The sequence below is a fragment of the Propithecus coquereli genome, unplaced genomic scaffold (genome assembly GCF_000956105.1).
Source record: "Propithecus coquereli isolate 6110/MARCELLA unplaced genomic scaffold, Pcoq_1.0 Scaffold112, whole genome shotgun sequence".
NCBI classification, from domain to species: Eukaryota; Metazoa; Chordata; class Mammalia; order Primates; family Indriidae; genus Propithecus; species Propithecus coquereli.
Window position 1 is genome coordinate 4,666,647 of NW_012135192.1, and position 12,681 is coordinate 4,679,327.

At 42.4% G+C, this 12,681-nt stretch overlaps 1 protein-coding gene across 1 annotated transcript in view; it reads right to left on the reverse strand.

Moving 5' to 3' along the window:
* The window catches only part of TBC1D9 (TBC1 domain family, member 9 (with GRAM domain)), a 116,274-nt gene that overhangs the window by 32,078 nt on the left and 71,515 nt on the right, over positions 1-12,681 (reverse strand). Inside the window, exons 5-9 of the mRNA XM_012654942.1 lie at positions 12,168-12,429; positions 9,840-10,047; positions 4,805-5,011; positions 3,722-3,892; positions 2,983-3,133 (exon numbers count right to left, since the gene is read on the reverse strand). Coding sequence (XP_012510396.1) covers positions 2,983-3,133; positions 3,722-3,892; positions 4,805-5,011; positions 9,840-10,047; positions 12,168-12,429 — 999 coding nt within the window. The remainder of the gene's footprint in view (positions 1-2,982; positions 3,134-3,721; positions 3,893-4,804; positions 5,012-9,839; positions 10,048-12,167; positions 12,430-12,681) is intronic.

Here is a 12,681-nt window from a genome sequence, read left to right on the forward strand (position 1 = left end):
CTTTTAGAAGATAGAATAGGCCTAAATCTTCATGCCATGATAGCCCAGTGACCAAAAAAATTAGATAAATTGTACTTACTTCATCAAAATTAAAAAATTTTATGTTTCAAAGAAGACCATCAAAACAGTGAAAGGACAGCCCACAGAACGGGAATTTTTTTTTTTAAATCTGATAATGGATTTGTATCTAAAATATGTTTAAATACTCTTACAACTCAATAATTAAAAGATAAATAACCCAATTAAAAGTGGGCAAAGGATCCAAATAGATATTTCTGCAAGGAAGATGGCCAACAGGTACGTGAAAAAATGCTCAACATCATTCATTAGCCATCAGGGAAATGCAAATCAAACTTGCAAGATATCACTTTATACCCACTAGGATGACTATAATAAAAAGATAAATAATAACAAATGTTGGTAAAGATATGAAGAAATTGGAACTCTCTCACTGCTGGGGGAATGTAAAATGGTATAGCTCTTTTGGAAAACACTCTGGCAGTTCCTTAAAAGGTTAAACATAGAGTTACGACATAAGCTAGAAATTCTACTCCAGGTATGTACTCAGGAGAAATGAAAATATGTTATCAACACAAAAACTTGTACATGAATGTTCATAGCAGCATTATTTACAGCAGCCAAAGAGTGGAAACAACCTAAATATTCAACAGCTGATAAATGGATGAACAAAGTATAGTACATCGACAATGGTATAATGTTTGACCATAGAAAGGAATGAAATACTGATATATACCATGACATGGATGAACCTTGAAAGCATCATTCTAAGTGAAAGAAGCCAGTCACAAAAAACTACATATTGTACGACTGCATTTAAGCATATGAAATGTCTAGAGACAGAAAGTAGATTGGAGATTGCCTAGGTGTAGGAGGGGGCTTGTAGGGAAAGGGAGAATGACTGATTAAAGGTGCATGGTGCTTTTTAAGGGGGTGATGACAATGTTTTAAAATTGACTGTGGTGATCACTGTACAATGTGAATATACTAAAAATCACTGAATTGTACACTTTAACTAGTGAATTGTGAATTATATCTCAATAAAGATTTCGCAAAATACATTTACATTTCACAGTTTAGAAACTTATACCCCAAGACCACTGGGCTATCCCGGTCCTTGTCCCTGATGGTCACTGACAGACCCAGCCTTACCACTCACACTTGCCCTAGGAAGGGCAGCCTGCTTGGCAGCACCGTAAGATGCAGCCTTTGCTCTGTACTCATGGGGGATGTGCTGGGATTTCTGGCCTGCACTTCACTTCAGTTGGTATGCTGAGTTGAGGTCCTGGGGCAGTGACCTGAAGGGTCATGGGAAGCAGGTGAGACCCAAGTTGGGCCCCTGACCCGGACCTGGGCTCTCCCCCTGGGCAAGCTGGCCTCCATATGACCCCCTTGCCTGGATATGTGGAAATATGGGCTCAGTTACCTACCCAGCATAAGGCCGTTTGTAGACCACTTCACCTCTGGTCTCACACAGCCCATGACTTAAAGGAAACACTGGGTCTAACCTTAAACATATATTTGAAATAGGGCTGTGTACTGTTGCTGTGCACTGGTTTACTGGTGCTCGTAGAAGTTTCATTTTCATCTAAAACGTAGCTGTAAATAGCTTCTAATTTGAACAAGGAGGATGAAAGTAGAGTTTTTCATTGATTCTATCGGTGATCTGCATCTGGTTGTCAAGGTGACTAGTTCACTGAACACAAGGAAGACGAGAAGATTGGAAGGTAATGACCTTCCCGGGCTTGATTTTTAATTAGAGATGAGTTGACTCAAATTTGGGTTTCTAAATGAGGAGCTATGGCTGGTCTACTTAAGGAAAATTAAAAACAAGACGTATAAATGAAGGTAGAATGAACTGGTTTTACATGAAATAGATAAAACCAATTATTTTTCAAGATCCTACCCCCCTATTTCTGAGACATTCATACATCTCATTATGGGTAACTTTACCAGTTTCATCTACTTCTAGAAAGAACTATGAGTTTTTATAGCTTTCCTGTAAGCCTGGTAATTATTCTTTTAATTTTAATGCCATTTTTTAAAAATAAAAGCTTTTAATAATAGCACTTGTGTTGGACCATCTTAGGTTTAAATGAAAAATTCCCATGAGCCTATGTAGAACGGTTACATTTCAGGCCTCAAACCAGGTAGAGCAACTGATTTATACATTGAAGTCTGGCGAAACCTAAAGGACTGCTCTGATGTTTGGGACATTAAGATGCCTGGGATGCCCTGGGTGCTGTAGGATGGAAGGAAGTAGTGCGGGCTTATCCTGAAGGGCCTCTGGTTTCCACAGCAGGGCTCAAACGTTTGACACAACCGGGTCCAGTTCAGGCATAAGAGCTTGGTCTGTGGACCAGTGGAGATGGAAGGGCCTTTCCCACAGGTCCACAAACACGTCCCCTCCTGTCCTTCCTGACATCTCCAGCTTGAAGTACAAGGTATGATCTGGGTAGGTCTGAGGTTCTAGTGCAGACTCTGGCCTCACTCCATGGCACCTGTGATGCCTAAAGACTTCAGGAGGCGGCAAAAATCAAGAACTGGGCCTTCCTATTCCTCCCATCTCCTCCCGCTTCCCCACCTGGGGATTGCTCTGAGAACGTGCCAGACTTTAAAATTCTCAATGAAGCTGAGGTAGCTGGGAAAGGAAAAAAAGAACTCCCCAAATCACAAAGCATTCTACTCTTTTACTTCGGGTTCTCTTTTTCTCCTAAAGAGGCTTACTGAAGAAATGGAAGTGGTTATGAGGACTCGAGGGATAGTGGCTTCAACATTTGGTCAGCTTACTGTGAGTCCTGGATTTTCGAGATGGGAAAAGTAATTGAGGGACTTCAATACTCTGGTGAGGAAACGAGATGTGGCCCTGAATTAGGGGCTGCACATTTGAAGGAACCCCTGATGCACGAGGGAAGGCGGATGGGGAGCCCCAGGGTCGCTCAGACCCTGTCACCAATGCCGTACCTGAGAGCAGCAGCCAGAGCTCCCCCCGCATGCTCTCCGGGATGCCCTTCAGCACCAGCTCTCGCGTCTTCTCCGTGCGGTACATGCAGATCCCTTGCCCATACTCAGCAAAGTGAATCTTCCAGGCTTGCTCTTTCAAAAACTCTTTGGCCTGAAAGGGATAATGAAACGCTACTACATCCCAAAGTACTTCCAGGATGGCCGGCAAAAGTGTGCTGGAAGGTCAGAACATTCTCCCTGTTGAACGGAGTGATCGAGTTATGAACAGGAATCATGAGAACAAGGAGCTCGGACTTTCTAGAGCTGTTCCCCAGCTCTAGACATCTATCGTAGCCTGCGGTTCTGCCATGAAGCTTTTTGGCCCAGAGTCAAAACCTCACTTACCTGAGATGGATCAGAAAAATGCCAATTGTATTTATGGTTTTATGTCTACACCCCCAATTGAAAGTAAGTTAATCCTTTTGAAATGTGGGCTGAGAAACTGTGTACTTATTTGTTGGTTAACTTAAGCAATAATTAAAAACAAAACAAGATCAAAAGAAGTCACCCCTACCCACTAGGACTTGTCTCCTTCCATAAAGCCACTCTGAAACCTAATGACATAGTTAGACAAGATCTGCTTTACTTATAGGAAAATCTATATGTACATAGATATTTATGAGTTTACTAATAGTAACAAATATTTTTGATAGTATTGTTCTAATACAGAAAGTTTCAGGAAAGAGCAAGAGGCACCCACCAATTTCGGGTTGAATTCCTCGGGAGACCGCCGCCGGTACATGGTCATCAGGGTCTGTGTGGCCGTGGGGACGCTGTTGCCATTGAGGTTGAACTGGCGCTCTCCATCAGCATCGGAGCTTGTGCTTCTCTGGGGGCTGGAGGAGACGAGGCTGCTGGGCCGAGAATACACCTGTGGACACAGGGAGGAACTAGACATTGGAAGGATTTGGGAGACAGAATCTACTTCTTCAGGGTGCTCTGTATGGTTATCGATAGCTACATCTTTTTTCTAAGATGTTTCTCGCTATGTGAAGAAAGAGGAGAAAAGCAGCAAGGCAACATTTTGGCAGGCACCTGTCTAGGCGCCTGGATCATAGGCTACAGTGCTTCATGCTCAGAATAGGTTCCCTTCCTATTTTAGATGCATATTTGCAACAAAGTGGCCATTAGTCTTTCTGATTTGCATGCATGCAAAGCATGCCATGGTTGAATCAGGAGCTTATGAGATCACCTCATCTCCTCTCCAGTGTCTGGTGGAATGCCCACATAAGCTTGAAGCAGGACAGGAACAGGGATACTGTGTGTGAACTTAACATCTTTAAAACACATTTTATCTGCCAGTAACCTGCTCTGTCACTTTAGCTGGTCACCTATCTTCTCAGGGCTCCAGTTTCTCTGGATATTGGTCCAAGGCCTAATTCCATAGGGGCACAACATGTATTTTATCATAATAAAATCACGATAATGATGTTGGATTTCAGGTTTACTTAGTGACCTCTGTATCATTCTCAGCAACTCTACTATATGGACCAGAGTCACTTGCTATGTAACCAGGACCGATTACTTAATACTTTCTTCAACTGTAAAATAAAAGAGTTAGACTAGATAAGGTTCTATAAGGCTCCTCTAACACTATAATCCCAAATACCAACTCCTTGCAATTTAAATGAGATATGGCCGAGCTACTGCTCTGGGCACTGGGGTAGGTTGTTTATCCTTGCACAGCTGCAAAGCTTGAAAAGCAAACAAAACGGACGGGGAAGTGCACACTGGGGCAGAGTAACAGGACAAACCCAAACACCTTCGGGTGTCTTCCACAGACCTCGTCATCGGAACTGTTGTAGCTTCCTGCAAACTCTTTGTCGGAGTATATTTTGGAAGTCGTCTGTTGCAGGAAATCTGAGATCCTCTGCACTAGAAAGTCTCTGTCTTTCAAATTGGCAAATAGGAAGGTCATCCTGTTCCTGGTGCTGATGGACAAAGGACTGGGGAGTACACTGGAGCTGTCTGCCTTTTCCACTATTGTCACCTGAAAAGAAACACGTAACAACAAGCTTGACTTTCCAAACATTACCCATCAGCTGCCTACGAGCAGTGCTGAAGAAGGAGCACAGCACTTTCATTATTTTGTAGGAACCACCCATGACTTATTGAAGCAAAATTGAGATTCTTTGATTCTGTTCCAATAAAATAAAGCAGCTTATAACAAATCAAACTGGAGCTTATACCAGAAACTGGAATCATCCTGCTTGGTCTTTCTAAATCAGTGGTTCTAAACTGGGAGTGATTTTGCCTTCCAGGGGACATCTGGTGACATGTGGAAGCATTTTTGGTTTACAAGTGCCATCTTGTAGGCAGAGTCCAGGGATGCTGCTGAGACCGTGCAGTGCACAGGACAGCCCCTTCCCCCGACGACAAAGCCCGTCCCACACCGTCAGCAGTAGCAAGGTTGAGAAACCTTGCCGTGAAGGAATTCTTTGATTTTCATTAAAATTTCATGGAGCCTTAAGAGAGAGGACTCGTAGCTGCTCCATCATCCAAAAGAGACAGAAAATAAGCCACAATACTGGTTCCTTTTACCAAGCCTAATGTTGGGGTGGTTTTCAAAACCCCACCAATCCTTCAAATAGACCATTTAGATTCTAGGGCTTTGCATCCTTTACCTCCCACCACTTCAAAGTTTTAAAGGCTCGATTCTTGAACAGACATGATGTAAACAGGTTAATTATAGCCCTACCTGAACTAGCAGACTGTGTGTGTGTGTGTGTGTGTGTGTGTGTATATGTGTGCACGCGCGCACGCACGTGCACATGCGTGAGTTCATGTGGACCTGACTTTCAGATTATATATATGGAATCCTCTGAGACACCTGGAGTTGCACATAAAATCCTCTGAGACACCTGGAATTGCAAATAAAGGATTTTTTTTTCTACTGCAATAAAAGCTACATAAAGGAAAAAATACTTCCTTTTCATGAAAAGAATTTTCCAGTGACATTTAAGACATGTTAAACAATACTTAAGAAAAAAGCTGTTTTTCTCCTATCAAATTTTTACTGGTTCTTTGGGTCACAATGTTTCTGGCATAAATGGAAAATACCAAGGGGATCAATGGTTCAAATTATGTGTCTAAAACACAGATAGCTACGTGGATCTGGATAAGTAAAAGCGAAAAAAGGCCTTTACCTCGCTGGATCATGACTATAGAAACGAGGAAGCTCCCACATAAAACATGTGAATGCTCACATGGGTTACAAAATATTTCTCACTGAGGAAGGAGTTGTAGTAGAACTCTATCCATAAGCTTTGTGCCACCAGGAAAGAGGACAGCTACGTTAATGTTTTCTACAATGTAAGGAGACACATTTTCATAACCAACTTGGGTTATGAAATAGATTACAACTTAATCAAATCTTGGAGTTTAATATGGAATACGTGTGAGGTAATTTGTGATTAAAAAAGAAAGAAAGAAACTTCCTCCTTTTGCTTTGTTGCCTCAGTGATTTCTTCAAAATCTATAGCAACATGATTCTGGGTAAACATTTAGCATCTGCTGATTGCATCTACTTTAAGTCAATATGTGGGATATAAATTAACAACCTGTAGTCAATAATTCAGCTTATTTACAAAATAAATATATAAAACAATCCCTGGTCTACACAATCCTACAAGTGGCCATTCCAAGTAGGGTGTAATGTTCCCATGGAGGCTCTTACCAAACAATTAGCTGACTGGGTTCTGAAAGGCACCCAGCTCATGGGGAGAGCACTCGAGCCTGCAGGGAAGTGGGGCCCACCCCGCCACCTTATCGTTACCTAAAGGTAATAAAAATTACATTAAGTCCTTTGTTTTTTCCATTAGTTGGGGTTAGGGATCTATCATTAATATATCTCCACAATTCATCAGATCCCAGGGAAGGCACTGCTGTCTCACTGAGCACTTCTTTGAAGCTGCATCCTCTAACCACAGCATGCTTTATTTCTAAACGCTACCTCCACAGGTTGCCCGCTTCTGATTTACCCTGAAATCTGCCTGGCATATCTCTGCTCTACCAGGGAAAACCAGCAAGCAGCAGGTGGCTGAAAATATGAATCATCTTTCTCTCCATTCCCCTGAGCTCTCACTAGTGTATGCTAAATGGCACTAAAATGTAAACAGAACTAGCTGGCCCCAACACCCTGGAGGTGGTGACCAGAAGGTGAGCAGATGTCATCTCTAGACCCTCTCTAGCCCTTATGTCCCTCTGGATAATCTGGGAGTGATGACTTGCTCAGATCTGTAAAAAGCGCATTCATGGTTTATTCTTAATTCCTGAATGGGTTTCCCTCACCGTTCCAATGCTGCTTTACTACACTCAGGTAGTACTTGACGAAGAAAATTAGCTTAGAATCAGGTGAAGAAAATTATATTTAGTAACAGTCGATAGCAAAGACTACTAAGAAGATAAATTTACTAGAAAAAGTTATGAAATATATTTCATAGCCAAATGTAAATACCACTGAATTGTCCACCTCAGAATTCAGACCTAACAACATATCCTGGCCTCAAAATGTGTCATAACACCAGTTAGCTGACCCTATAACAAGAAGAACTAGATTTATCAATTTCCTAACATTTTGCATTCTTTTTGATCCACCAATTCAGCTTCTGAGAATTTGTAATTTATAATTTAAGGAAAATTATATATGTATGAGGGAAAGTTAGAAGCAATAAAAAGGTCCAACCAAAAGTAACTGAATAAATAAATTATGTATATACACTTCATGAAATAATATGCAGTTATGAAAAATTACACTGTAAGCTGGGCATGAAGGCATGTGCCTATAGTACCATCTACTTGGAAGGCTGAAGGGGAGGATTGCTTGAGCCCAGTTCAAGTCCAGCCTAGGAAACACAACGTAGAAAGACTAGTCTCAAAAAAGAAAAATTACATTTATAGTAGAATACTTAATAATTTGAAGGACAGTTTAAGATATAGTCACTGTTAATGGAAATAAGTAAAAATAAAAATTCCCCATAAAATGTTTTACATCTAAATCACATAAATGATATATACATAGCAATGCAGAGAAAAGTCTGGAAAACTGTACAACAGAATGTTAACAGTGAATGTGGGAACTAGGGATACATTTTTTATTTTTATTTGTCTATACTTTTATACATTTTCTGTGATTAGGATACATTACTCTTAGAAAAAGAAAAAGAAAAGAAGAAAATTTGCTTACTTCAATAATTAAAAAAAAAAAGAAGGCAGGAGAAACTTGAATCCTTTATTATAAGAATGATCCTAATTAAAGTCCAAAGCTTCTGACCAGGCCGGGTGTGGTGGCTCATGCCTGTGATCCTAGCACTCTGGGAGGCTGAGGCGGGAGGATCGCTCAAGGTCAGGAGTTCTAGACCAGGCTGAGCAAGAGTGAGACTCCGTCTCTACTAAAAATAGAAAGAAATTATCTGGACAACTAAAAATATACGGAAAAAATTAGCCGGGCATGGTGGCACATGCTTGTAGTCCCAGCTACTCGGGAGGCTGAGGCAGGAGGATCGCTCGAGCCCAGAGGTTGAGGTTGCTGTGAGCTAGGCTGATGCCACGGCACTCTAGCCCAGGCAACAGAGCAAGACTCTGTCTCAAAACAAAACAAAACAAAGCTTCTGACCACTTTAGCTTCCAGAAAAGGACCAGGGTAGACTGGAAATTGCCAGGTTGGAAATTGCAAGGCTGCCAGACCCTGGCATTGCTCCTTCCCTGACATCTTAACCTGGGGTCTTTGTCAACCCCAAATCCCACAGCAAAGCTTCCAGAGAAGTATGCAGAGTAACCCATCACCCTGAAGATGGTATGGGACTTACCTCCACCCCGGAACAATAGTAATGTTTCTTCGACTTCACTGTGCATGAGAATCAGCCTGGGAATTTATTAAAATACAGATCCCAAACTTGCAGAGATGCAGATTCAGAAGATCTGGGATGGGCTCAGGAATCTGCCACTGTGACCAGCAGGGTGATGGTTCTAATGCAGGGAATCGGCAGACCAGATCCACACACACACACCTGGCTTTCTGACTCACAATCTAGAGTATCTCCTTCAGACCAGGGTGCCCTCAGGCTGTGAGCAAGGTGTAATAACCACCTTTCCTAGTTTCTGTATTTGATGTTTTGATGTCTTGAGGCCTTGCTGACCCCGGAAGTATTTCCCTATCCAGGGCAAGCCAATTCCTAGAAAATTGCTTTCATAAGCAAACCAACCAACCCAGAGCCTATACCTCAACCACCTCCTTTATTGAGCTCTCACACTCAAGGCCACTATTCCTCTCCCTACTCACCCCAGGGCCAGGAATCAGACAATTAAGGACAGCCCCTATGCCCAGAGCCCACCAACATTGTTCCAACTAGCCAATCCTAAGCCTGTTTACCCTGCCTAGCCCCTTTCTCTCCTTGGAAATCACAAGGAAGGATCCTGCCCACGTTTTCCTTCTCTCCTGCCTCCTGACCGACCCTTGGTGCTTCCCTGTGTGGCCCTGTACCTGGCATGGCATGGCCTCTCCTCTTGGCATCTGTGAGAATAATAAGCTATCTCTTCAATAGCAAACATCCCCTGATCTGTTGGCCTCACCATACCTGAGTAGTAATAAAACCTACATTTTAAACTCCCATGCTGCCTCTGCACGAAGAGGTCTCACAGGTCCAACAACCACAGCAGTCACAATAAACGAAAGGGCATAAAGTTCCACCAAAGACTTATGAACACTCATTTGCCTGTGGTTAAAAGCCACCCAGATGCTGGTAAAAAATAATCCTGGCTCATGCAGAAAAGTATTATGAACAAAACTCTTACAATACCCATTTTTATTTGACACTTACCTCACGGAGTGGGATAATGAGGCTACATAAATTTTCCTCCTTGCTGGTAAAGCAGATGTAATTTGTGGACACAAACATCTGCCCCAAAATGTGCATTTTGTTAAAGGGAGTCCAGAGGGTACAGTCTGTGTGGCCATCTAATTTTTCATCTTTGGGTAGCCGGAAAAGTGCACGGTATCTCTCACTCTTTGCCCTGGCATCGAGATCACTGGAAAACAGTAATTATAATAATTATAATTCACCTCACACCAGAAAAATGTTTCAAAATCTTCTAAATGATGCAACAATGGAAATCTCCCCAGCACAACTTTCCCGTCCTCTGTCTTGCTGGAATCACCCCTGCCTTTTTAACTTTATATTGGTATTAATTCCGACCTAATGACCCCAAAGCCTTAAAAAATTATTTTAATATATTTAGGTCCCTTGTGTAGCCACTTTGCAATTAATGTCTGTAAACATCAAATAATCTTAGGGAAACTAGTCCTGAATAGGAAACTCCTCTTTCTTAAAAAGTGCAGTAATTTCTAAAGAAGTCACTACATTTACTCTGATCCGGCACCACTTTTGGCACCCTATCTAGCAAGACCTCATGAGAATGCCAACAAGCGACATGAATCTGCTGGGCAGCACTGTCCACCCTAAACAGGCAAAAAAAAACTCATGAAAAGACACAAGAACCACCCACTCTTGGACAACTATGGTTTCCAACCTCAGCAGGGTGCTCTGTTGACTGCAGTCTTTCCCTAATGAGTTCTTTTTCTCCTGTTCATCACGTTAGTTGTTTAAACCTCTCCCGTCAAGCCTTTACCCCACCTCAGCCCCTGGATGGTCTAGTCTCTGGCTTCACAGAGCAAAGAGGAGCCATGATGACATTCCCTCTACTTCTCTCCCATCTAGCTCCAAAATCACTTCTGTCCTCACCTATTTTTACTCCCTCTCTGTTTCAAAGGGAGAGGTATCAGCACACATACACCTCCTTTCCATGCTCTGGAAGTTGTCACCTTTTAATTACCCTTTCGTTAATACTTATAGCTTTATCTCTATGCCCTCTCCTGTCCCCACACCTATTCTTACCAACAACTCTTCCCATCTGCCTCTTGTATTCATTCCTATGTTCTATCTTTTCCATTCTAAAAAAAAGCAATCCTTCCTCCTCTACCTTTTCTTTTCTTTTTTTTTTTAATTGAGACAGAGTCTCACTTGATCTCCCAGGCTACAGTGCAGTGGTGTCATGATAGCTCACTACAATCTCAAACTCTGGGGCTCAAGTGATCCTCTCACCTCAGCCTCCCAAGTTGCTGGGACTACAGACATGTGCCACCATGCCTGGGTAATTTTTCTATTTTTTTGTAGAGACAGGGTCTGCTATGTTGCTCAGGCTGGTCTCAAACTCCTGGCCTCAAGCGATCCTCCTGCCTCAGCCTCCCAAAGTGCTAGGATTACAGGTGTGAGCCACTGTGCCCAGCTGACCATTGAATTTCTTGACAAAGCAATCTATACTTGCCTAATTCCCTTTCTTTTCCTTTTATTTGCTATTTGACCCACTGCAGTAACAGCATTTATCCCGAACTTTTCTGTCGAAACACATCTCGAATAACCAAAGACATCTTAATTACAAGGACTTCTTTTCAGATTGAAAATGATTTCCATTTTCATATATCTTACTGGACCGATCTCCAACTAGATGCCCTGCAGGCAACTCAAATCAATGTAATCAAAACTGAGCTATCATATCCCTTGGACGTGCTCTTCCTTATCTCAGTGAGGACGATTCTACGCACAGTAACACTTAAGAGGCCATCAACTTTCCTTCACTTTTAGCTCCATTCCAACATTCCAGGCTTCTCTACAGCCTCTCTCATCCCATGTCCTGCCACCTCCCAGCCATGCAATGGACTTACTTCCCTCTCTGTTCTTCCTTGTGTTTCTCCTGCCATATTCTTCCCACTGCCTGAAAAATCCATCCTACTATGCCTGCATGGGTATCATCTACTACCTCTCCACAGCCCAGCTCAAAGCAGCCTGAGAGATCTTTCTTATCTACTCTGCCCCTTCTGGGTCGAGCTAACCACTCCCCATGTGCGCACCTATGGCACCCTGTCCATAGGACCAGAAGCGTTCCCATCACATTGTGCTGGAGCAGGTCATGTGGGTCCCATTTACTGAACTGGGAGTACCCCAAGGCAGTTCTTTTCAGTTTTGCATCTCTACCCAGAAAACTATTCAGAACCCTCAAAGTTGCTCAGAAAAGGTTAAGTCGAATGAATGAATGGATGGATGGCTTTCTCATTTCTAAAGCCTGGAAGGCTCAAAGTCTCTGTCACCCACCGTTTTAGAGCAGACACTTTTTTAGGAGACTTCTTTTTCAGTTTGGGCAGGGATCTATCTTGTTCAAATCCTTCATTGTCTAAGAGTTGTCTCATGGCTATGTTGGCAAGCTGCTCCATTAACTTGAAGGTCTCATTGATGTTGAGGAATACAGAGAAGAAATGTTCACTGGACCGTGTGCTCACTTTGATCACATCAGGTAGAAGCAGTGTGGCGTTCTTCTCAAGCTGAGTGATGTCCACCCACCGAATCACCAGTTTGGCTGAGCACAGGGAACAAGGCTGGGTCAACACCTGGCTCCTGAAAATCCTTTCAATATATTGTAATCTCAATATATTGAAATCCCCACTTCCCAATTCCACTGAATGCCTTCGAATGTGTAAGCCCATAGTCATTTTGTTTGTTAGTTTTAGGAGAAAAACCCAGGCCACATACATCCTGAGTTCAAAATTTGTACGGATTTAAGTCTACATCTACTCAATTAATTATATCTTTAGTGAATCTTTATGACTTA